This window comes from Eublepharis macularius, chromosome 7, assembly GCF_028583425.1.
Source record: "Eublepharis macularius isolate TG4126 chromosome 7, MPM_Emac_v1.0, whole genome shotgun sequence".
NCBI lineage: Eukaryota > Metazoa > Chordata > Lepidosauria > Squamata > Eublepharidae > Eublepharis > Eublepharis macularius.
In genome coordinates this window covers 39,045,068-39,072,288 of record NC_072796.1, presented here as the reverse complement: position 1 = coordinate 39,072,288, position 27,221 = coordinate 39,045,068, and the positions used below count along the sequence as shown (strand labels likewise).

The following is a 27,221-nucleotide window of genomic DNA, read 5'->3' as shown; positions in this document are numbered from 1 at the left end:
TAGTTGAGAATAACATTGCTGAAGTCAGGTGTGATGTAAAGAACAGGATATATGAGATACATGTTGAACTGAGAAGTTAGCAGCAAGCTAAATGCCCCTCGCCCAATAGTTTGCATAAATATGACTTTCCTTTTTTGATTCCACAGAGAATTAGGGAACCGACAGCACAGGTTTCTGCTGATTATAATTTTACTATGCCATTCCATCTCTGTAATCCCCTCCAAATCCTGCACTAATAACAAGAAAAACTAAGAGCTTATATTCTCAATTATTCTGTGAAAGAGGAGTTGGAGAGTCTGCCTTCTCAAGGATTCTTAAAGGGCAAAAGCATAATTTCAAATGCTCTGCCACAAGAGTTCTTCAGAAACATTTGTTCACTGTTGTTCATAGGTAAAAGAAATGATTGGTTTCTAAGTGATATTGAAATATACACATGAAGTAGGGGACCTGCAAGGAGGACTTGTGGGAAGCATCTTATTTTCCCCTTCCCTACTACATCCTCTTTCCCTTTCCTGCCCCCCATAGCCTCTCCCCTTTTCCTGCTTCCTTCTCTCCTGCCCACCCACTTTTGTCTGCTCTCATCTTCACCTCCCCCCTCCCAGCAGCTTCTGCCCTATGACCCAGTTGCATGGTGCTGGCTGAGTCAGGCTCAGCTCTATGGTGGAGAATCTGCAAGGACTTGGGGCGGGGGGAGTTCACTTTTCTCTGTATCCTCTTCCTCACAATTTCCCTTCTCCTGGAAGCCTCCATATACTCACCTTTCCTACATCCTTCTCTCCTTCAGGCCCACTAAACATCTTATCTTTTACCTGCCCCCCATCTTCATCTATATTTATTAATTTGCTTCATTTACACACTGCCTTTCTCCACACTGGGGACCCAGAGCAGCTTACATCATTCTCCTTGCCTCCATATTATCCTCACAACAACCCTGAGAGGCAGGTTAGGCTGGGAGTATGTGTCTGGATTAAAGTCACCCGGCAGAGTAGTGATTCCAACCTTGGTCTCCCACATCCTACTCTGAAACTCTAACCACTACACTGCACTGTCATTGGGAGGTTGTTCTTGAACAGTAACAAGCAGCTGGGCATGGGTGAGTCATGCAAGTCGTGTGGCATCAAGGTGTCTGGTGGTTGTTTCTGGTCCTGGTCCCAATGAGTCCTCCCTCAAAGGCCCAAACAGTCCTGGAAAGGGCCTCACCTCCTCCCTCTGTCTTTTACTGAGAGCAGAACCACAAGTGACAAAAGGCACAGATTGGACACTTGTCAGCTTCCCTCAAGTTTTGATGGGAAATGTAGGCATCTTGGTCTCGCAGCTTCGCTCTCTGTCAACTGTCACTTGTCCAACATTCCGCCAAGCTGCCTACATTTCCCATCAAAACTTGAAGGAAGCTGACAAGTGTCCAATCTGTGCCTTTTGTCACTTGTGGTTCTGCTCTGACAGAAACCAAGCATGGAATATTGTTATGGCTGCTTGGCAACAGCCACTGAGGGCATCCGATTTTGAAAACTACAAGGCCTCCTCTTATCATTTTTGGGATTTTAACACACACACACATATATTTTAGATTTCAGATTTTTTTACAAACCTCGGGCATTTTTCAGGTGTGTAGGAAGACCTGTCTTGTCCATTCATGGCTCCCGTCTCCAGATTCAAGCATCCGCACATCAGGGCCTGTTGGCTGTTAGTATATACGATTGTTTGGCACATCAGAAATGTCACTTGCCCTCTCTCCTTTGCTGTAGAGTTTTTGCTCTAAATAGTGTTTGAGGAGTAGCAAAATAACATCTTACTACAGAAATTGGCTTGACCAAATGAAAGCTCTTGGGAATATCATGGACAGGCTTCCATTCAGAACATGTTTCATGCTAATATATGAAGCTTCTATTTCTTGGTTGTTTTTCATCCATCATTGTATTTGCTGACTCCCAATTTGGTTTGCTGATCTATGTTCTTTGAAGAATTATTATCTGCTGATTTTAATAGTTTGGATGTGAATCTTATCTGGGTCTTTATTTTATTGCTTATATTGATTTTTTTTGCAGCTTTGTGTATGGAAGCTGCCTTGGGAGCATTGTGCTGGGAATGTGGAGTATAAATATTTTAAATATATATAAAAGTTGTTTTAAACTCAGTTTTCTTCCAGTTTAATACCTGGAGGTGATGGCAGTGAATCTGTCCTGGTTTGAATAGAGAAAGGCCAAAGGGTACTAACAAGGTGATTAGGCCTACCATTTATACGCTAGGTGCGGGAGATGTCTCACCCCCAGCTCTGTTGCCTGACAGTGTTCCAGAAGGAGAAGAAAATTAAAGATCACACTGGCACAATGGTGTTATGACAGGTATAGGGAAATCTCAGGTGTGATGTCACTCCACCGTAAGAACCAGAGTTTCTAGCAATTCCTATAGCAGTATGACATCACTTACAGATTTTTTCTGGAAATGATGTTAACACTGTTTCCCAGTGGTACACCCCTCATGTCTCTGCCCACAACTGCCTTCAGTTGCCCACCCTAAGAAGTGAGACAGCACAGATCTGCCTGTCGGCCTGCAAGCAGAATGTACCCCTAACAGTTTCTGTGACAAATCTAAAAAAAATGCATTGCACTTACAGCTGCAACCCTTTACATACATACTTGGGAACCACAAAAAAACCGAACCATGCGGTTCATAGTTCGTGGGGTTTTCACGAACCAGGAACCACGAACTCCCACAAACTGGGGCAAGTTCGTGAACCAGTTCGTGGTTTATGGGGTTTAAATGCCCCTTTCCGACCGCTTAGCAGCAGCAGGGAAAAGAGCATTTGATTGTTTAAAGGGCCCTTTCCTGCTGCTTACAAGTGGCAGGTCCCTTTAAACCAGGGCTCATTTCGAGGGGGAACACACAGGAATGCAGTTCCGGCAGTTCCCCAAAGAGGTCACATGTCAGGTGTCCCCACCCACCTGACTCTCAGCCATTTGGGGCCTGTTTCAGCCTGGATTGGGGCTGAAACAGCCTAGATCGGGCCTCTGACAGGTGGTGGATCACTCTCCCGCTCATCAGCGGCCTGATCCTGATCATTTTGGACCCCTTTTCAGCCATTTTCAGCCCCTTTTTGCCATTTTGGGCCCAATTTTGGCTCTGAATGGCAAGGATTGGGTCCAAAACAGCCAGAATCGGTGATGTCAGGGGGTATGGCATATGCAAATCAGTTATACTAATGACACACTTCCAGTGATGGCAAGAGGCATGGCATATGCTAATGAGTTATGCTAATGAGTTCCTCCAGCTCTTTTTCTAAGAAATGACCCCTGCTTTAAACTATCAGCTGGCAGGATCCCCCCTTGCCACCTGCCAGCTGATAGTTTAAAGGAACCTGCCACTTGCAAGTGGCAGGGCCCTTTAAACGGCCCAAACCCCAGCTGGAGTTTGTGGGGTTAGAACCATTTAAAGGGCCCTGCCACTTGCAAGCAGCACATCCCTTTAAACTATCAGCTGGCAGTCGGCGGGGGGAGGGGATGCTCCCCCTCACCACCTGCCAGCTGATAGTTTAAAGGGACCTGCTGCTTGCAGCGGTAGGGGAAGGGGCATTGCCCTTTAATATGAACCAAACAGAACCAGTAGACCAGTTCCATGGAAACGAGCTTCCACGAACCACTAGTTCATGAGTTTTTTTGGTCCATATTCTGGTTCGTGCCCATCTCTAGTCACACAGCTCACTTCTTATGACATATGAGTAACTCATACAAAGCAATTGCAGAATATTCAGATTGCTTCATATGGATTATCTCAGAAATGAAAAGTAATGAGTATTACAGGTAGCAAGGAAGATTTTAGACAGCCAAGTCAGCTAACCCCTGACTGTTGATGGCTACTCAAGAACTGCTGCCCATCTGGTCTCAAAAACAGGGGCAGAGTGATGGCAACAACCAATGCTGTGTCCTAGAGTAAAACTTTTCGGCTCAGCCTCGCTCATCAGTGTTAAATAGGTGCTGCAGAGCTGATCTGAGCTAATACGGCTTATTAGTTACAGGCATGACCAGTGAGTCAGCAAAGCCCAGGTTCAAATGTCACATGAATCAAACGCATTGGTTGGCTTTAGGCAATGCATTCTCAGTCAGCTGCTGCCACTCTAACAATGGGTTGACAGTACTGGTCTAATTTATATCTCTATAGTAAAGATTGCTCAGATAATGTATGTCAAAAATTCTGAGTAATGAGAACGAGCCCTTCATAAATAATAAGCATTATTACAATATTCTGAGAGTGACAACCAAGGGAGATTGTCCAGAACAGTATGGTCTGTGATGCCAACAAAGATGCTTAACAGGATGTTCCCAGACTTTCCAATCTCATTTTATGATTCTTTTAAAAAATAACTTATTCAGACAAGGATCTCCTGTTACAGAGACCATGTGGGCAGCACATATCAACAAAATGTTCAAAGTGGGAGGGAAAAAAGGAAACAGGAATGGTTTTGTTTCAAATTAAGCCACACTCAGTTTACCCTGTGGCTTAATTTGAAACATATATAAAGGCTGCGTAAACTAATGGCTGACTATTAGCTATTCAGATATTAGGTATCAATCAGTTATTAATCATTGCCAAAAAAGACTTACTAAAGATGAAAACAAAAACATTAATATAGCCTAATATCAGGTGTGACATACCTCAAGAAATTCCCAGATATCTTTACGGCATGCACTTTTTCAGCCCAGCAGTGCAAGTTGTGAAGTCAACATCAGCCAGTTTCTATCTTCATGCTTTGCATGGGCAGAGCCCTCTGTGGAGCTAGGAGAGGCAGAAAGACAGGTATTTTGAGACACCTTTTGAGGGCTTCAATTGCTGGTGGAAGAGAATGCTAGCATTCCAAGTGCCCACCTGCTTTATCTTTCTTCAACAGCTGAAGTCCCAAGATCATTAGAGCAGTTCTCAGGTACTTGCCTAGATAGGTGTGGGCATGAAACATTTTCTGACTTACTCTTTGTAACACCTGTATGACTCTACTCCATCTCTGAAAAATTTGCATCCACTGAGAAAGACGTGGGATGATTTTAGGACATCCTGAAAAGGCATGGGGTAACTTAGAGCACTATATCAATAAATATAACAAATAATAGTAATAATTATAACAATAATTCTTCCTAATTCCCGTCATCTATCCATCCATCTTATGCTCCCTTCTCATATAAATCCATCATAACCATTTACATTTAAATTTCTTCATGATTTTGAAAATTTATAATAAATACCTCTAGAACATCAGATGGTGGTAATAATGTTATTTTAATTAAATTGATCCCATAAAATTAAATTTTAAAAACCTGGCATTTTTTTTCTTAAACATTTTATTTCTATCACCAAAATAATACAACTTTTTTTTTAATTACAGAAACATGGTTGGGGATTTTGCAGTAATTTGGAAATGTGAAATATTTTATAAGAGGTCAATTTTTTAAATATCACCAAAGCACTCTGAAAACTGATTCTGTATTACCCCAAACATTTCAGGTTTCTCCCATCTGTTTCTATACGTAACATGTTTCCTTGTTGCAAGCATAAGTGAATGGTTAGTTTCATTGTCTTGTGTCAAGACACGATAACTTGATATCATTTACAGCTGTCATTCTGAACGAAAGAAGATTAGTTCTGTCAGATTTTGGCCGAACAAAGTGTAGGTGTTACTTGTTGGAGCTCTGCTTCTGAGGTGTCTGATTGCACTTAAGGTATTGTGTGATACAAGAGAGACACAGAATATGTATGTGAGAGAGAGACTGAGAGAGGCAAAAATCACCTTGTTGGGAAGAGTGCTTGATTTTAAAACCTTGTGATTATCTTCTTTACTGCATGTAATTATTTGGCTTTCTTCTAGATGGTGAGCTTCCCATACAGAATGAAGAAGGATCATTGGAAAATGGACAGACTCTCAGTTCCAGCCAGGCTTCGCTTCCTGCCCTATCTGAACTGGAGCCATGTTCAGCATCTGGGGATTCTGGTACATATGATATGCTCCCAACTCCAGAGATTATGGATGGAACAGGTAGCCTTTTGAGTTTCATACTAAGGCATAACATGATAGTATTTATTACACAAAACAGAAGAGTGAACTATTAGTCCTTTATTGGACTAATATCCTTTATCGCCAAAATGATGTTCTACATGTGGGCACTTCAGTATATCATGACAATACAGCCTGGAAAACAGTTGCATATTAATAGCTCATACTTACACAAATGAATGCCAGGTAAAACTCTCCAATGCAGGTAAGGGATATAGAGGGTCAAAGTTTACTGGTTAATATAGTACACATCTTTCAAAATGAGCAGTAAATAATTTTTGCATAAGTGAATTATTTTAGCCCACAGACTTAGCAATTATCTTCTGTAGCAAATAGTCTAATTTTGTCCATGTCAGTAACTATGTGCGTACACACTATGATAAGATAGCTGTTCTTAAGGGGAGGGGGGTTGTTGGGTGTTATGTCCTTATGAAACAGAGTGTGTGTGGATAGAAGTTGGTTTCAGAATCAGTATTTGTGTTTTCAACTTGCTAATGTAATGTAATTTATAAGGCACCTGGAAAACTAGGTGCTCAGCATAAAAGAAAGGCAGGGCTTTTTGGTGGGGGGCAATATGCAGAGGGCTAAACAGGTCTGATAGTCATTGTAAAAATTACATAACTGAGGCCCAGAGAGGGCAGATGATTTTCTCAAAGTTTTACAGATGCCCTAAGCAAATATAAGACAGACAAAAAAATAAACGCTCTAGTTACAAGCACAGTTCCTTTCATTGCCAAGATAAAATGACACTTAAGAATTAAATTAATGGCATAACAACCAAAGAATAAAGCCATATACAGAATTATAGTTCTATCATAATGATGGGTAAATGTTGAAAACTGTATAAAATTAGTGGAGATATCAAAATTTTCTAAAAATTCAGCTATTTGATTCAGGTTCTTCTGATAGGAACATGGTCACAAACAGCAAACAAAATTTCCTAAAACAGATTTTAAATTATTTATTTAGAGCATTTATATCCCACCTCTCCAAATATCTGTTCAAGATAACTAATTAATAATAAAATACAATTAAAACAATACGTCAATTAAACATTAAAACTATTCTAAAAAATAACCCCCACAATAAAAGTAACCCCCTGCAATAAATCCATCCCACACACACATATATATATGAGAGATTAATATTAATGAACATATTGACATCCCAATGAAATTACAAAAGTTATGGAGATGATTATACATTTTGTGATGTTGCTATCGTCTTGGCTTCAGTGAAATTACGTAAAAGCAGCCTGAGAATTTGTCCCTGGATCCTTGACTGTAGCAATGAGGCAATGAATACAACCTTGATGTTCAGACGTTGTTCCAGTGTTTTTTGTGAAAACCCAGTTTGTTTTCAGCCCATTTGTGGAGTGCTTCTCTCTTTCTCTTCTTTGTTCTAAGTCTTTCTTTGTATACGTATATAATACCCGTGTCTGAGCACTGCTGTTAGTTGCATGGTTTTTTAAAAATCCACATTGCTCTGCTGCTTTTCTTGTCTCTCTGCTCCCGCTTTGCTTGTAACATTGTGGCGTCTCTGGTGTCCTTATGTCCTTCAGCGTCCGAAGACAGCCCCACGTCTAGTGAATCTGGAGTCCACCTATCTCAAGAACCTTCATCTAAGCCAGTCTTGCTACTCCCCCCTAAAAAATCTGCTGCTTTCTCTGGAGACCGTGAGGACACCCCAGTGAAACAGCTCTCCCTCCTCAAACAGCCCCCTGCCCTGCCTCCTAAACCCATGGCCAGGATTGCCAACCACTTAGCTGGTAAGTAAGTGCTCCAGAATGGTCTGTACTGCCTTCTTCCTGTGCCTTTAATTGGAAGGAACATCTGCTGTCCATAAAGCTATAAGCTGCTGTATTCGTTTTTGCATTTCTGATGAACATAAGTGTGGCTGATAGCATTGTTAAGAGAAGGTCTCTTAATTCCTCTTTACCCAGTTTCTCCCTAAAACCCAACAATCCATTTCTTTCCCTCTTTTTAGGAATTTTAAGTTTGCTTCTAATCAATTCTGTTTTGATCAAAGATAAATTCCAAGAAAGGAGGAGCAGACCGGGAAGTTCTACAGCATTTCAGGATTTTACCTTTAAATGGCCAAAGGTAGCCAATGCCTTCCCAAGCCTTCCTATCTTCCTGCTAGATCACCCTGTGGTGTGTGTGTGTGGAACATAAAACACCCGCAAGGAATGAAGTTACTACACTGATTTCTCTCCAAAGAGAAACAAAAGGGAAATAAAAGACAAATCCCTCCTTTAAAAGAGAAAAAAGGAATAAGAAGAATCAATGCCTTTGCAGGCGAGTGCTAAGTGGGGGGGGAGCGGGGGGGGTCACAGCAACAAAACACACGGACACAGTGCTGGAGGTAAAGTAGGCCACAACTTTATTGAGATTACAGCTCAGGGAGTCAAGGTGTGCATAGGGCACGGATCAGAGCATCGGCTTACCCGCCTGCCAAGCTGATGACCCACACGCCCGCTCAGACCCCTGCTGAGAGGGGGAACCATGGGATGACAGCCAGTGGGATGCCACATGTGTATACACCCCTATGTGAAACATCCCCTGCCACCTGGGAGTGAGGCGGACTGACAGCCCCCAACTGGGCATGGACCAGCCAGTCCTCACTCCCCAGACACCTAGGGATCCCCAAAATAGGGAAACTGAGCTTGAGAGCCCTGTTTCCCCACAAACGGATTGGTGCCCAATGCCAATCTGCAGTCTTCTAACTCCAAAGTTGTGACGAAAGAGAGGGTTGTGTGGGATGCCACCACGAGCCAAGTGCTGAGGGGCGGGAGCAAGCCCACACCGGATGTGCCTGGGTGTGCACCCCCAGTCATTCCCCTGACCCTCACAACAGGGCGGCTGCCATGCCATCTCCCCTCCCGCCTTCCCCGCATCACCCGCAAACTGGCCCCCCCAGGTGTGTCTGGGAGGTGTTGCATATCTTAAAAGTGCATTTTGGAAAAAGAAATCCCCCTCCCCATAATAACTCTAGTCACTATTTTGCGAAGACAACAACAAAATGGGACTCAGATTGTGTCGCAATATGGTATAGAAACTAGAATACATATATGTGTATATATATTCATTCACTATACACATACACAGACATACTATATACACACTAGTATGCACACGTACACATATGTATATATAGTGTTTGCCTTGTCCCAAAGCATGCTAGGAACTGTGCTAAGATTCTATGAAAGATTCCTAGCTTCATGGAACGACGTTTCCCAATGATGCCTAAGGGAGGGAAATGTCTACGAAACTCAGTTTAAATTCTCTAATCTCATTCTGACCCACTGGGGCCATTCATGATTACTGTTGCCTGTTTCAGCTACAGCAATTGCTTCTGTATAAAATTAATACTTGTAGCTTTCTGTTTGGTACTTGATTTTTTCATGAGTGGGTGAGTGGGTGGGTGAGAAATGCTTGTCACTGTTGTCCTTACTGTTCATTTTTTCTCCTCCAACTTTAATTTGTTCTGTTGGTCAACCTGTCTCATTGTACAAAAAAATTTTGTCCGCATTCTTTCATGTTTTCTGCTCCTTAATTCTTATGCATGAGGTTACTTGTTCTGCAGGTACTTATTATTTTGTTCCAGGGTTGCTGAAGGATGGTATGAGTCCCGGAACAAATTTACCCTGAACTGATAGGGAATAGCACTAATGCCTGATCCAATGAGCTTCAGCCCCATTCATGGTCTTTTCTTTAATCTCAGTGCCCTCTATGTCTCTTTCACACCAAGACTCTTTGGCTGCACTTCCTTACACATTAATCTTCTTTTCCTGGGTCTTTGTGCGTACCTGTAAAGTCCTGCTTAGAGATGGGCACAAACCGAAAGATGAACCAAAATTAAGCATGAACCAGGCTGGTTTGTGGTTCGCGAACCACGGTTCGTCAGATACCATTTCTGACAAACCGCCTCAAACTTTAGGCTGGTTTGTTTGGTTCATTTTTTGGTTCGTGACTGCAGACAGCCTGGTGCCAATCAGTTTCCTAGGCAACAGGGGATGGACATCCTGCAGACCTTCTGCTGACCCAGCAGTGACCTTCTGCTGACCTGGAAGTGACCTTCTGCTGATTCGGAAGTGATGGTTTTCTGACCCGGATGTGACGTTTTCACGAACCAAACAAACTGGTTCGTGAAACAGGGGCAGGTTCGTGAAAGTTCGTGGTTCGTGAAATTTGACGAACCACAAACTGCATGGTTCGGTTTTTTTCCAGTTCGTGCCCATCTCTAGTCCTGCTCACATAAAATAAAGTTCATAATAAGTCTTGGAAAAGTAGCTTGGGGTGCCTTGTTCAGGGACCTGTAGAATTGGGCTCTTTGACTCAATCTTCTTGAAACTTGGGTGGTCTTTAGTGGACAGGCAGCCCTCACACCACTGCAATTTTAGTGTCATTTGCTTCAAAAATAGCCCCTCCAGCTCCCCATAGATTTCTTCCTTAGGAATCATGGACCGAGTTAATTTCAGAATTCTGGAAGAAAAACCAGATCCACATACAAAACTGGTATTACAGTTTGAAGTGGGGAGGACTTTTACGGGGCTGGAGAAGCTTCTAATTTTTCATTTGGGTCATTGTCCTACTGGAAATCACCCCCACCAAGCTGCTTTTACCCCCTCTGAACAAAAGATAAAAGCACAGCTACTTCGCCATTGTACAAAGGGTAGGGGTGCTTAACTCTTACTCACCCATGGCTTTTCTCATGAAACACCCAGTACCAACCATAGTGCATTTATTTCCAAATTTGCAAATCCAGTCAGGAACCTTCAGGGAGGACTGTACTTAGGGAGAAGGAGCTTTAGGGGGAAATGGCAGGCAGGAATGGTTTGACCATCTGCTCTATGCTGTCCTATCAGTTCTTTGTCACAAATAATATCCCCCAATGAAGTTTTGCAGTAAGGAAGAAGCCAGAAGGTCAGCAGTCCCCAGTGTGGCACCCAAGACTGCTATTGCTCACACTGATTTGTTTACTGGTGCCTACTTACTTCTTAAGAATAAAATCCAAAGGGTCTTGAATAGAATTGAGGGGGGAGAGACAGTGCTTCAGGTTACTTCTTACCAGCTGACTGACTAGCAAAGGACTGAGCTCATCCTGGGCCATTGGGTCATAGCTATGCACATTCAACTTCGCCATAGTTTCTAGTTGGTCGCCATGTTGGTCTGCAGTAGAACAGCAAGATTCAAGTCCAGAAGCATCTTGAAAACCAACAAGATTTTCAGAGTATACACTTACAAGAGCCAAAGTTCTCTTCAGAATCTGACAAAGGAACCGTTGACTCTTGAAAACTTATACCCTTAAAATCTTATTGATCTTCAAAGTGATACTGGACTTGAATCCAGCTTGGCCATATATCTCTGGGCTTAAACAACTCTCTCTGGGGAAACAAAAAAGGGGCAAACTGCCCCTTTATTTGAAAACAGAAACTGAACCATCTCTCTTTCATGAAGCAAAGAACCAGTCCCATCTTTCTGCCATGTACACAGTGCAAGAGGAGGTACCACCTTTGCATCTGCAGAGAGCATCCATTCAGATGTTCGGCTTGGAGTCTCCCAACATGGTGTGACTGGCCATACTCATAGCAGCCATTTTGTGGTAGTGCCCACTGTCCTTTCAAAAAAATCCCACAGGACCAACAAAGGTGGGGAACCATGTGGTGGGCTAACATTACACATATACCATTGTAACGTGAAAATCTAAAAGATGTATTTCTGAGTAGATATGCATGGAATGTAAGTGTTGGTATGTAAGGGTCAAGAGAAAAATTTCTAAAATTCTTTATCCCTTCCTCAAGGGGTTTAAGCCCAGTTTGCATATTCTCTGGAAATGAGCAATTGGTCCTAATGAATTATCCTTTTGAGTCTGGAAGTAAATTAACCTTATTCCATTACTAATTTCTCCAGAGGCATTCTCAGGCTCTGTTTGAAGGAATTCATATAATGAAAGTTCTCACAATCAAAATGAAAGTGTTCAGGTTTCAATATAGTTTCAGTGTCTGGTTTGGATTTCTTTTTTCTACTGAGGATTTCTGCAGAGCCAAATTAAGACACTGTGGGCATGTCTAATGGAGAGTGAAGGTGGATAATGATTTGCTTTGCAGCGGCAACAGTAAAAGGGAGGCATTCACAAAAAATGTTTCCATTCGGAATTCTTCTGAGATTTCATCTTATTTTTAAACGTGTGTGTGTACGTGTGTTTTTAAATAGGTTCCAGTGCAAAAATAGACTTTACTACTGGATTTCTCAGCCCATGGCAAGATCAGTGTCAAAGTGAGTTTTGTGGAGAATGCATTCCACTTTAGGAATGTTGATACTTGTTGACTGTGTGGGGGCTGGGATGAATGTGAGACTTATCAAAAGTCCCAATCTAAACAGAATTATAGGCTGGTTTACTTCAGATTGTCAATCTATGAAGAAACTTTAAAAAAACTTTTAAAAAATCAAGATATCAATTGAATATGTGCAAGGTGAAATGATCTGAGTATTCTGTAGTGCATCTCAATTTCTTATGTACTATCACTATGCAAAGGATCTTGATAAAGTATTCATTATGGCAAATTGGGACCTGGGTCCTTGGTAAAGCATTCTGATAATCTTTCCATTGGCCCTAGCTCCCTTCCAGTCTGGTTTCCGCCCGGGACATGGGGTCGAGACATTGCTGGTCGCCCTCACAGACGATCTCCGCAGACATCTGGATCAGGGCGGATCAGCACTGCTGATTTTACTGGATCTGTCAGAAGCATTTTATACGGTCGATCACGAGCTTTTGACCCACCACCTTGCCGATATGGGGATCCAGGGGACAGCACTGCAGTGGCTGGCCTCCTTTCTCCATGATCGGGGACAGAGGGTGGCGCTTGGGGAGAGACTGTCATCTCGTAGGCCACTGGTATGTGGTGTGCCACAGGGAGCGATACTCTCTCCATTATTATTTAATATCTCTATGTGTCCCCTCGCCCGGCTGGTGTGGAGTTTCGGGCTTGGGGGGCACCAATACACGGATGACACCCAGCTTTATCTGTTGTTGGACGGGCAGCCTGGATCGACCCCTGATGCCCTGGAGCGTGTTTTTGAGGCTGTTGGTTGGTTGGTTGAGACAAAGTTGGCTGAAATTGAATCCCACGAAGACGGAGGTCCTGTATGTGAGTCGAGGGGGGATGGCTTCGGGACCCCGGCTTCCTACACTTGATGGGGCAGCACTTACACTGGCCCCGAGAGTTAGGAGCCTGGGGGTGATTCTGGATTCCTCCCTGAATATGGAGGACCAGATCACTGCAGTTGCCAGGTCTTCCTTTTATTACCTTCGGCAGGCCAGGCAGCTTGCCCCTTATTTATCTCTCTGAGACTTGACTACAGTGGTCCAAGCAATGGTCACCTCTAGGTTGGATTCCTGTAACATGCTCTACGCTGGGCTTCCCATGGGCCTGATCCGGCGGTTACAGCTGGTACAGAATGCAGCAGCACGGGTCATTGCTGGAGCACCGGTATGGGAGCATATTACACCGGTGCTATGCCAGCTGCATTGGCTGCCAGTGGAGTACCGAATCAGGTTCAAGGTGTTGGTGTTAACCTACAAAGCCCCATGCGGACTGGGACTGACGTATCTGCGGGACCGTCTCTCACCGTATGAGCCCCGGAGGACTCTCCGATCTGGTGGAAAGCATCTTTTAAGTGTCCCTGGCCCTAGGGAGGCCCGCTTGGCGTCGACCAGGGCCAGGGCCTTTTCGGTCCTGGCCCCAGCCTGGTGGAATGCTCTGTCTTGCGAGACTAGGGCCCGGCAAGATTTGCTTGCATTTCGCCGGGCCTGTAAAACAGAGCTATTCCGCCAGGCATATGGCTGACGCCGGGCAGTGCCCCCCCCCCCGTGGAGGGGGGGTTAAACCATCACCCCTATGTGAACACAGTTGCTGTTGCCACACTCATTACCACTGCATGTATTTGCTCTGGTAGAACCACTGTGCGGTAGAAGCGCTGTACCATTTAATGCTTTTAAATGTTTTTAAATGTACCATTTAGTGCTTTTAAATGTTTTTAATGGTATGTGATATTTGTATTTTGTTATCCGCCCTGAGCCTGCGAAAGAGGGGAGGGCGGAATATAAATATAATAAATTAAATTAAATTAAATTAAATTAAATGTACAAATTCACACTAAGCTGCCAAAATGGACAGAGAGAGAGAGGAAAGAGAAACTGAGGATGTGGACTGAAAAAGGAGACAGGAGAGAGAACAAAAGGGAGACTTGGAAATGGTGATTGATACATGGGAGCGATTGTCCTCTTGCTCTTTCCACAGTACTCCTCCCTATTTCTCTATAGGTTGTCTAGCTAAAACATTACTAAAAAAGCATAAAAATGTAACAGACTTTTAAAAAAAAATCCATGATCCATCCCACTTGTCTAGCTAGCCAAAGCCAGCTGAAATGCAAAGGTTTCCTAAAGCAGTGGTCTTCAGCCCATGGGTTGGGACCCTCAGGTGGGTTACAGAGTCTTACTACTATATTGCAAGCCCTATAGCTCTAGTGCTTTTTTGCTGCCTTTTGGAAGGCTGTTGCTTAAAGAGCATAAGTGCCAAGCCTCCTATTTCTCTTTGCATGCGTGCTGAAAAAATGAGTGGAGAGGATTAGAGTTGCCGGTCTCCCATTGGGAGTGGGGGATCCCCTTCTCCCACTCTCCATCCCCTGCCACCACTCACCTGGTGAGTGGAAAGGTAAAGGAATGGGCCTCCTGGGGCACACTCCTGACACAGTGCAACAACGTCACTTCCAGGAGTGATGTCATTGCACAGGCCACAGGAATGCTCCCATGCTTCGCTTCACGCCTGAACGATGATGTCACTCTGGGAACTGACATCATCACATCAAGAGTGCACATGCATGAGGACGTTCAACAAGTGAGTACCAGGTTCCCCACCCCTTCCACCGGGATGCTAAAAGAATCTGGCAAGCCTAGAGAAGCTCTTCCAAAACTCTGACCTTTGGCTTGTTCCTCTGTATAGTGCACTTCCTGGTACTTGGCTGATGTTTCCTGTCCTCAGCTCTTTAGTTGGATCTTCCTGTCACATGATTCTTATATCACATGAGTTCAGGGCTGGATCTACGGTTGCCAGTGCCCAGGGCAACCGTAGTCAGGCTCTACGTGCGTGTGCATGGCGCGCGCGTGCGCGCTTCTGACACTGCGTGATGCTTTCACTCCCGTGACGTCATCATGCTGGGCCCCCCCGCCCCCACAGCAAGCCAGCTGTCCCAGCACGCCACGGAGCTGGCGGCAGCACGAGTGGCTTGGAGGCTGCCTGCGCCATTCACCTGCCCTGCAGGACAAGGGGCGGCCAGCTTGCTGCGCGCCCCTTGTCCTGGGAAAAGGTGAACGGCGCGGGCGGCTTCCCAGCCACCCGCGCTGCCTTTTGCCTTTCCCCAGGACAAGGGGCACGCGGCAAGCCGGCCGCCCCTTGTCCTGGGGAAAGGCAAAAGGCAGTGCGGGTGGCTGGGAAGCCGCCCGCACCATTTGCCTTTCCCCAGGCACGCTCCTGGGGCTGGCAGCATGCTCCTGGGGCTGGCAACTGCGCCCAGCGCCCCTCTTTGGTGGCGCCAGGGGCAGACTACCCCCCCTGCCCTCCCCCCCGTCGATCAGGCCCTGCATGAGTTCCCATCACATATTTGCAGTTTTCTGGCTCCGAGTGGTGATCTAGTCTTAAGTCCAGACAGATTGAAGAAGACCACTGTCCTAGAAAATGCTGAAGCCATCATCTGCATAGGTTGCTAACCCAGCCATGCAGCTCTGCTGGTATGTTGCTTTACTCCAAAAGCCCAGAGACTACCAAATGAAGCAAGTTGCTTCTGAATATTGTTCACTGACATAGGACTAATCAAACAAACATGAACATTCATGTAGTAGGAAGAACAGACTTTAGAAACAAAGTATTGCAAGTGGGGAACCTGCAAGGACTTGAGGGGGGTCCCTTCATTTCCCCCATACCCCTTTCCTTACACTTTCCTCTTTCTTTCTGTTTGGCATCCCCCACATCCTCTTCCCTTTCCATAGTCCCTTCTCACTTTCCCATTCACTAACCAATCTTGCTTTTATCTATTCCCAGTCTTCAACTTTATTTAATATTTATTTGCTTCATCTATACCACCTTTCTCCCCAGTGGTTCCCAAAGCAGCTTACCCCATTCTCTTCTCCATTTTATCCTCACAACAACCACATGAGGTAGATTAAGCTAAAAGAGAATGATTGGCGCTCAGCTTTCCCTCCTTCCTTTCCCCTGGCAGCTTCTCTCTGGGAAAATTCTAGCCAAGTTGCAAAAATGCATATGATAGTAAGTTGTTCAGGTGAGTTGTATGATCACCACTGCCAGCCCTGGCCAAGTTTCACAAGTTGTGCAGAGGCTATCCTGGGCTGTGGTGAGTTGTATGGCATCAAATTGTCTGGTAATCACCATCCTACTTGCATGAGTTGCATGGTAGCAAGTTGTCCAGTGGTTGCTGCTGGACCTGGCTCAAATAAGTCCACCATCCAGGGCAAGGTGAAAGGGAGAAGGGTTGACTGGGAGGCCAAAATAACCCTGAAAAGGGTTGTCCTCCCTGCCTTTCATTGACAGAAGCCAAAGTATGAAAATGGGCAGTATTGTTGTGGTTGCTTAGCAACCCCCACTATGACCACTGAGAGGTGGTGCTTCTATTATTTTGGAGGTGCTTAACCCTGCTTTTTTTAGATTTCAGATTTTTCTGCAAAACAGGTTTTTCAAAAGATCTGCCTTGTCTGTTCATGGCTCTAGTCTAGATTTAAGTATCCACTGATGGGACCAAGTTAAGAATTAGATATATAAATAACATGTTGATACTGCAAATCATGTAGGGGTTTTTAATTGTAGGATATAGCTAAAACAAGTTTAGCTGGTGTGGCTATGTTACTGTTTTTTATATTTTATAATTTAGTTTGTTTGATTAAATTACATACTGGCATTTTATCAATTTGCATTACATTTGTAGTTATATTTAATTTACCTTTTCTGTTCCAATCTCTCTGGGTACCATTCTTGTGCAGGGTTGTTGTTTTTTTCCTCCCCCTTTTTGTTGTATTTACCCATGGCCATCCCTGGGTGTGGTTCATGACTGAGGGCCAAACTAGACATGATGGCATCCTTGTGACTGCCACAAGGATGCCACTGCCCTCTTAAAGTGATTTTAAAACGCCACAAGGGCCCAAACCTGATAGGGCCAGCCATGTGGTGGATTGAGGTGCTCCTGTCTCCCCCCTCCCCCTGCCTTGTCAAGTGCCAAAATGGCTACACCCACACTCCCTGGCTGTTCTGACCCTTTAAAACATCCGGTGGTTGAGGGGAACGGGAGCACTATTTTGTTCTTGTGATGGCCTTAAGGAGAAATTGGAAGCCAAATCTCCCTGAATCACATCGGCTGTCTAAACCAGCAGCCATCCCTGCTTGCGCTTAAAATTGTGCTTACTTGACTCCTCTCAGAAAGATCAACAGGATTTTTTGGCTACTCAAGAACTGGTCTGCAGAGGGGAAGAAAGATGATAGGACATGTAGATTGCACCCTTTGCCATTTTTAAATGTAGTGTTTAGACTAACCTTTTGAAGCAGAAGAGTCTAACGCAGCTGTGATGTTGTGAATGTGTCTGTTCAGTTGTTGGTTTTTGTGAGCTCATGCAGTACATGATTGCAGGAGGTAGGCCAGAATCGGTAACAGGGCTTCAATGTGATCTTCATCAGAATTAGCGATCACATTCCCTCTTCAGGCACAGCTGTGGGACATGCAAGAATACTGCAGCCACGTGGACAGATCTGATTGTATGGGTCTTTCCCATTCACGTGGTGCCCATCCATCAGCCTTGTCCACAGCATGGTTGTGTTCTCACTCATACCTCAGTGTGTTAGAAAAGACCCTGAGGAAGAGGCTTCTGGGTGGCTTGTGTGTATGTTTCTAGTGCTTAAGGGCTTATGTCTGAATTTCTCAAACTTTTATGTTTTAGATCCTGGCGCTCCTGTGAAACTGCCTTGTATGCCCGTCAAACTGTCGCCTCCGCTACCTCCAAAGAAAGTCATGATTTGCATGCCTTTAGGGGGACCAGATCTCTCCCTCACCTCCTACTCTTCTCAGAAGAGTTCCCAGCAACCGTTGGCTCCACATCACCACACAGTCCTGCCATCACAGTTAGCAGCGCACCAGCATCAGTACGGCAGCCACAGTCCGCACTTGCCTTCTGGATCCAACACGTTACCTATTCATCCTCCAGGGTGTCGGATGATCGAGGAATTGAATAAGACACTAGCCATGACTATGCAGAGGCTAGAAAGGTATGAGTGCAGTTTGTGTTGCGTTTTTCGACTCCCGTAATTGCAGAAGTGGGTGCTCTGGGAGAACTCCTAGTGTGCTGCAGAGAAAATGATAAGAAAGGATCCAGGTCCTTTATGAATCTGTCTCCATCAACAGAGGAGGCTGCTGGATGCAACTCTGTATGAGTCACTGCTCTGGCCTTGCCTCCTTCTAGTCAGCCTTTGCTGGGGAAAATGAATTCTGCCATGTGCTAATCAGGTACAATTAGCAGTGCAATCCTAAACAGTCATACCAATCTAAGCTCACTGAAGTCAGTGGGCTTAGAAGGCTGTAACTCTTCTTAGGATTACACAGTAGATCATTCTGGTACCAATCCTAAAAAAGGTCTACTGAGAAGAAAATTCCATTGCAATCATGAGGGCTGACTCCCAGGTAAGTGTGCATAGGACTGTGGCCACAGTCACAGTACAGAGATGCAGCAAAATGACTGGTCCTCATAGGAGGCGTACCCAGAAGAGTGACTTGTGCAAAAACACAGGGGTAGATTCTTCAAAGGGAAAGTAGTATTACTATTACCTGCAGTAAAAACAGACCTTTTCATGTGTAAGAGTGAAGAAGCGTGCTTCCTATTTTAATTCATTAAAAATGAACCTTAGTTATCTTGAGTTTGGAAAATACTGTTCTACTTTGTCATAGACTGTAGTTTATCATGGTGATGATGCTGTTCCTACTATTTTCATCTCATTTGCCCGCATAAATATTCAGTGAAGTCTTCTGTTGAAAATGAAAAGCTATGGCTGCTGTAGACTGTACAAATAAGACAATTCCCTCCTTTTCTGAGATAATAACTTTTGGTATATGAGAAGCCCCTGTAATTTGAGTACCAATTCCTTTCTTTGAAAACTATTTCTCTTTAATCCATCTACCTCTATTGCAACTTAAGTGGAGTCATTTCAGCTTCGTGCAAATTGTACTTCGTTTCATTTCACAGGTTTGCTTATTTTTAATGAGTTAGGTATAATGATTAGAGAGATGTTAATATTTGTTACTGTAGCTATTTCCATGTTCATTTTGTTCTCTTGTATGTATTTATTGTGGCTGCTGGGGTGGGGATGATGATAATGGTAGCACTGGAGTGCAATTGGATCAGAGTTGGGCAATTCTTAGTCTGACTAGTCACTTCAGTGCTTTAAAAAGAAGCACTGATATAAAGAACATCTGGATGCTGAACAGATTTCCAAAGCTCTAGGTCAGATGGAGGTGCACCATAAATACCAAAAGGAGGCTATTTGGTATAAGAGACTAGGATGCACGTAATGAAAATCACAAGCTGTAAAAATCATGAAAATAACTGTTTCCAAGTCTTACATTTTGACTTTCTGGAATGGAAACACTAATCGTGGCTGCTTGATAGTTACAAAAACCCACTGGGAAGCCAGGAGAGTGGGAGCTTTCCTGACCTCCTCAGGCAGGCTGTTTCACAAGGTGGGAGCCACCACAGAGAAAGCAAGTGTGCAGGCAGCTGTTGATTTTGCTCAGCTGCAGGGTGGCATCTGCAGAAGGCCCTGTTCAGATGAGCGGAGCCGTCGTGGTGGAAGACCGGGGGAGAGGTGGTCACACAGATATGAGAGGACAAGCCTTTAAATATTGCACGAATGTTGAACGGGGAATTTGTAGTTGGTTTTCTGTCTGGCTCACCAAAAACATAACTAGTTGGCAAGGGCACATTAGGCAGCTTTTTGCTTCATCTTCAACATGTGACATTTCCACCTTTGTGTTTAAGGCAAACCACCCAAAGCAGACAGGCTCATTTAGTCATCCATCACAACAAACTGTGAGCTAAATTAGGCCGAGGATTGGTGATTTATCCAAGGATGCATGATAAGCTTAGTGGCCTGGTGGAGATGTAAACCCTGATCTTCCTGGGTAATCTCCATCACTGTATCTTCCATGCCATGCTAACCCTTCACCAAAGTTCTGTGAATCATGTTCTATGAATCAGACAGTGAAGTGATATCTGAAACAGGGATTATCTATTTTATAGCTCAGCCTCCTAACAGTAGATGCTGACCATGTATGCTCAGAATTAAATTCCCTAATAAGTGTGCTTGGTACCCTAATCTCTATGCTGTTAAGATGCAGACACAAAGAGAACAGTAAGTTTTTATTAATGTAGTCAAGTAGACAATCTTGTGTTTATTTTTTAGCCTGTTTTTTCATCTTCTTTTATCAGAGGTATTTTCCATGTCCTTTTGCATATGCATCCTCGTCACCCTAACCATGCTAGACCATACAAACACACTTTGGGGGCCTCTGCATACAGTCCTCCACAGAGCTCTCTGCTTGCTGCCTTCCCATGGCCACTCATGGTGGAGCACTGGATGGTCTTTGGCCTAATACAGCCAAGCATAAGACGTTCCTCACTAGATAAGGTCAAGGTTTCCTCTAGTTGAGCATCTTGCTTCCAGCAAGGGAGTGACCAATCAGATCTCCCTGGGAAACATCCAAGCTCCTGCTTGTTGTTCTTGTGTTGCATTGTGTTGCATTGCAGCGTGGATTAGCTTGACTTGGGTTTGAGCAGGTGTACCTAGCTGCATTAGTTGCTTATCCATTATTTTTAAAATGTCTTTTATTCCTTTCCCTGAAAGCCTAAGTCACTTTACGTCAAGACAGCAGTTCCTGTAAGCAATTCCTTTGGCAATTACTTGCATGCACATGAGCCTATGCTAATTGCACAACCTGGTCCATTGTACAGGAAATATGCACTTCCTTTTATGCACAATCATATTTCTCACTGTATAATTTCCTGGTGGTATCTGTTCTCCCACAGCAATAGATGCTCCAACTTCTAAGCTGTTATCAAGTCTGCTGTTATTAGGACACACCATTATGTTTAATGAGCAAAAAAAACCCATGATGATGTGGTTTGCTTTTGTTTTCAACTAACCCTTAACCCATAGCTGAATAATAACGTAATGAATGTCTGATAGTGAAACCATATGAGTTGATTTCAGTGTACTTAGACTGGAGTTACGTGGCATAAAAATGTATTATAAGTCTCCCATCACATCAAGAAAGAGAAAACATAACAATATGTGTCACTTTGGGATCTAAAATTGGTCCTTTATAACTATTTTCATGTACTCTAGATTGTCAAGAATCGCCCGGCAAGAGTTCAGTGTGGTATCCAATAAAGGCTATGGGATTATGATTGAACACCTCTAAATTAAACTTCCTTCTCACCCACATATAAAAATGCTACAAGTTCATGGAGGCAGCCATACATAGCCAAACCACATGGTTCACTACTGTTCATCTTGGGAATGAAGCACAGCAGGAAGAGGGGCGCCTTTCTTTAGTAGCACATCACACATTTATAGGGGAATCTGATATGCACCATAGAATTCAGCATCCTGGTCATTTCAGATTTCATTCATTTAGAATAAAGGTGTGGCTTTCTGGTCCTCATGGAACTAGAGAGAATATTGGAAATATGACTAGTGCGTAGTGAATAGTTGGAAATAAAAAGTTGTGGGTAGGACCAACTAGTGGTAGAAGATGGGCCCAGAACTTTATGGATCTAAATAATTTCAGAAGTTATTATGCTGTGTTTTGCTCATGTCTGTCAGGGCTTGCTGCGGCTGCCACTGGGCAGGGCGCCGGCATGCCTGGCCCTGATGTCAAAGGGGTGTCAGGGATGCTGCAGGACCCTACTCTGTGGAAGGAGGGGCAGTATACATCACCCAGGCTCCCTCTCAGTCCACTCACTGGCCTGCTCAACCTGATCCAGTCCTTCCCCTTGATCTCCTCCATCACCTTCCTCCTTGCCTCTTCTCTCGCTCCACTCCATCACTCCTGCTCCACCCACCACACCCTGTGGGTGGATTTTCCTTATATCCTACCCCTCATCCCAGGCTCCACCTGCCAGGGCACACCCCTCCTTTGCCTTCCAGCATTGTCCTGGGCTGCCTCAAGCAGTTGCAGCTGGGGTAGCTGATTTGGCTGCATTGGCCCGCTACAGCTGTGTCTCATTGACTGGCTGTCAAGCCTCTCTGGCTGAGTTGATTGCTTTTTTTTTAATAAAATTTTATTGGTGAGTGGAAAAACAAAAGAAAATTTTCCAAATTTATCACATATAGTCCCATTTTTCTCCTTACTCTGTCCCCCACCCTTTTCCTCCCCCCTCCCTATTGACTTCCAACAGCTTTCCAACCCTTAACCCTTCTTATTACTTAAATCTATTTCATTTATATTTTCCTACCAACTTTGAATCATAATATCTCTTACTCTAAGCACATTCTTATTCTTTTACATAAACTTTATCATGGCTGAGTTGATTGCTGAAGGCAGGCCTAGCTGTGGCCCCTTGGCTGGCTGCCCAGCTTCTCCAACAGAATGCCTCAGGCAGCTCCACCTGGAGGTGGTTTGCTCCTGGCATCCCCTGAGCCAGGTTATTGCCTTCTAGCTGGGCTGTAGGCTGGGGTGTGGCTTTGAGCTGCTGTGGCTGCTTTTCCTCCCTGGTTGGTAAGGCCTCTGCTTGGATAGCTGCTGGGGCCCTGTCCCTACTGCCTTTGCCCTCTCCCTCTGCTCTGACTCCCTCAGGGTTGACCCCACTCTCCCTGCTTGGCCCCCTATCCTCCCACTGGAGGGTGGGGCTAGCTGGCCTCCACTTGTCCCTTCTAGCCCTCTGGGGCATGGGAGTTTCTCTCCCTTCCTCTTGAGTAGGTAGGGCTTCTCTCCCTCCTGTGAAGGTAGGTCCAGGCCCTGGGGGTCTGCTGGGGCGGCTGGGAGGCTGTCTCCTGGTTGTCTCCTGTCCTCTCCTCCCGGCAAGTCTGGGGGCCATGCTGCAGACCCCAGACAATGTCATTAGCCATTTTAACTAATCTTGTCCGCCCCCTCTCTTTATTCTTGTCTATATAACGTAATTTTTTTCTGAACTGAAGTTTTGAAACGGCACCCAAAAATGCAAAATTAGCAGCTGTACACAAATTCACATCATGATGCTTAGTTCTTATTGCAGAGTGTAGATGTCATTGGTGCAATACTGGGGGTGAAGGAAGCAACACAAAATGCACACAGGCTTTGACTCATAAAAGCAGTCAGTTTAGTACCCGATGATTTCAGTTGTCAGAATGACGCCTGTTAACTTTCGCAGCCCTCAGGAGATTAAAAAGCTGATGGCTGTTTCCTCCAGGAAAAGCAGCTACTGTTTTCATAATGCATGTGGACAAAGTGTCTACAAAGCCAACACATCCTGATACATTTCTAAAAGATCTCACTGAGACATTCTCTGTTTTGTCAAATGTGCTAATGTCTCCAAAGAGATTAGTGCAGATTTTCAGAAGCGTTGTACTTCATTTCAAGTGGTTAGTTACACGAAGCACCGTTTCTTTTCGATTTTTGATAGCATTTATTTTTTTCCTGTCCTTGTCTCTAAAGAAAACCAAATGAAATTCATTACAATACTTGTGACAAGTTCTGGCTGAGATGTCTTAAAATGCAAATGCCTCTTATGTGTATGAATCATCATTGTAAAGATGCTAGCCACGTTCACAGAGGATCCAATTTTTTAAGGTACCAAAAGTCAGAAGTCCAGTAGTATCTAACTCACATTATCAGTAGCTCTTAAGTTTTCATAGGCTGTGTCTTTGTTTGTTATGTTAACAAAAACAAAACTGAACATGTGAAATAGAAGGCTGAAATTTGTAAAATGTATAACTTTGCAAACTGCCCGAATTACTAGACAGGTCTGAAAAGGGGATCTTTTTATGACTTTCATGTGAAATTTTAGGTGTGAGGTTTATATCATAGTTGCAAGTGGTACTATGGCTGGCAGAGATGTCTTAAAAGCAACCAAACCACACGTGATGAAATGGAGAAGGTACCACTTGCAACCCTGAGTTTGCCTTGCATCAAACGAAAGGAACTTTCCAGGGGCAGCCGCAGAAATGTAGACGAAGTTTATTAGCTCCATATACCAAGATGCTTGGGTCTCAGAACTGATGTCTCAAAACTGTTAAGTTAAATCCCCAGCTGCTAGAAAATGTCAGAAACTGGACATTTGCTACTTGGGACATTTCACAATAACAGCAAGCAGTCCAGCACTGTGGAAGCTTGTGAGGGGTTTGTGAATTTTACATTTGCAGTTGAGAAAAAAAATCTGATTGGTTGAAGGTGGATTTTTGGTTGCATCCAGGAACGTATCTACCTGCAAAACGCTAAATTCATTGGTGCAACACATTCTTTTTTGAATGTCAGTTCCACAGAGAACTTGAATGAGCATTTAACCGTACACACATAGCTGTCATAATTGTTGCAATCTTGCATTGCTTGATTTTTTTATCACAGGATTGTGCTTAAACATTCAATAGGTAACTGAAGAATTGCTTAGAGCCATGGAAAAAAATGGTAAAAGAAATAAAAAATAGAAGAAAGTTAATTGATTTTAAATTATTGAAGCATGTCCATAAATTAAAAGATTAATCAAGCGTTTTAGGGATAGTTATTACACATTTATATATTGTTAGGAAGATTTCTGCTGACAGGTTCCAAAATGGCTTTTTGGATAACACCAATTTAATATAAACTTAATTAAAATCCAATACAGACATTCCCAACCTTTAACTTTTTTTATATTTTACAGTGTAAAATGTAGACTAGGCACTCAGTCCTTCTCTTCAAGATGCTCGGCCATGATAAATATCTCACTATTTGCTGTTCCTATATACTTTTGAGAATACTATTAACCAAATTATACCTTTGAAGTGTAATATAATCATATAGTCATATAATTAATGGTACTGTATAGAAAGCTTTATTTCCAAAGGGAACAATACACCAATAAGTTGCCCTGCACATACTCTGTAGAAAGTAATGGGAGGTGTGCAAGACTAGCATTTTTATACAAGTACACCACTAGGTAGCAAAAATAATTGGTGAGGTTAGACCAACCATTGTATTCTTATCATATTGTTTCATATATCCTTTTCTTGACCTGTCCTGTTCATTTCAGTCCCCACATGTTCCATTGCTTGTGTGGGTTATGCATCTAGGTTGGGGTTATACATGTTTTTTAGAAATACAAAACCAGCTAACTTAAAACTTATAAATTTTCTGTTGGACAACAGAATTTAGCTATGATTTGGAGAGCTATTTTTCATTGATGTATGACATGGAGGTGTGTTTCTAAAAACATCTACAGTTCTATCTTGCACATGTGACTCTCTGTATGGTGAGCAATTCAACATAGAAGGGGGAAAACCTTTCACTGCACATGCAAATCCACCTTAATAGGTGGTTTTGCTTATTAACCCATTTCTCTTTTGAGATTTATACCCAAGTCCTGCTTAGGGTCCTTTTCATTATAAAAATTATGTATGTTGAGGATATATCAGGGCCTTCTTGGTTGTGGCTGCTAGCTAGCTACCCTTTGGATTTCTTTGCTGAAGGAGGTTCACCTGAACCCAGGATTGGTGTCCTTTGAGCAAGTTAACAAGCAAATGGTGATCCTGGAGATGTTATATACTTGGACTTCCAAAAGGCTTTTAACAAGGTACCTCACCAAAGACTTCAGGGGTGAGCAGTGTAGTAGCCAAGCTCCTTATTTACTTTAACTATATGCTGATGCAGTCTGAATTGGCCAATACTGAAATTGAAAGAGAGTATGGTGTAGTAGTGGATAGTTCAATGGAAATTGTATTTGTTTGTTTACTTTATTTATACTTCATCTTTCTCCCCAATGGGAACCCAAGGTGACATACATAATTCTCCAGTCCTCCATTTTATCCCAACAAAGACTGTGAGAGGTAGGTTAAGCTGACAGTGTGAGACTGGCCCAAGGTCACCCAGCAAACTTCCATGGCGTCATAAGGATTCAAACCTGGGTCTCCCAGGATCCTTCATCCGACACACTATCCACTATAGCATGCAAATGAGATGAGATCTTCTGGGCTGTGCATCACAATGTACATGAAAAGCACACATAGCAGGAAATTCATCCTTGGTGTAGCCATCAGTTTTGTCCTTCCTTTCATGCTTCAGATGGCTGTTCACTTTTTAAAAATTGTAGCATATGCATAACACACACATGTACACACACACACAGCCACCTTTTGATGTTGTCATGGGTGCTAACTCATCAGGGCCCTTTACAGTTACAATCCACTATGGGAGAGAGAAAGTATCTTTGTACAGAATGCAGTGAAGATGCTGCTTTGAAACCATCCCCATTGCCTTAAACATGTTGTGTCTGTCTTCATCCCAAAAGGTGCCAGAGTGACCTTTGATTCCTTAGAAGCCAAGTAATTATACTGTTCTGTCCTCTCTCCCCCCGCCCCCTCATTTCCCCCAAAAGCTCTGGTTTACATGCAGGTGACAGTCTCTCAAAAACTGGACCTGGGGGCCTTTCAGACATGAGACAAGTGCCAACTGTTGTGATTGAATGCGATGACAATAAAGAAAATGTGCCTCATGAATCCGACTATGAAGATAGTTCCTGCCTCTACACAAGGGAAGAAGAGGATGAGGATGAAGAGGAAGATGATGAAAGTTCATTATTTACAAGTAAGGCATAATTTACATTCCCAACTGGTTCTTAGCACTCATTACAAAAGAAGGAATCATAGCATTAAGAACATTAGCCCATCCGATAAATAGTCCATCTAGTCCAGCCTTCCCATGGTGGCTGAAATGATGTGCCAGAAGGTCTACAGCAGGGACCCAGAGGCCATAAGTTGACCCAGCTGCTGCTCACCAGCAGCTGGCATTCAGAGGTATACTGCCCCAAACATGCAGGTCTCCTTCAGGCATCATGGCTAATAGCCATTTCATGGACTTACGAATCCATTGAATTCTCTGTGAACCTGGCTCATTCTCTTTTA

The 27,221-nt window shown here is 43.6% G+C and overlaps 1 protein-coding gene across 1 annotated transcript in view; it reads left to right on the top strand.

Annotated features, from left to right (window-relative positions):
• The window catches only part of PHACTR1 (phosphatase and actin regulator 1), a 135,809-nt gene that overhangs the window by 66,863 nt on the left and 41,725 nt on the right, over nt 1-27,221 (top strand). Inside the window, exons 3-6 of the mRNA XM_054985359.1 lie at nt 5,852-6,019; nt 18,038-18,384; nt 23,965-23,981; nt 26,696-26,904. Of these exons, the coding sequence (XP_054841334.1) occupies nt 5,852-6,019; nt 18,038-18,384; nt 23,965-23,981; nt 26,696-26,904 (741 nt within the window). The remainder of the gene's footprint in view (nt 1-5,851; nt 6,020-18,037; nt 18,385-23,964; nt 23,982-26,695; nt 26,905-27,221) is intronic.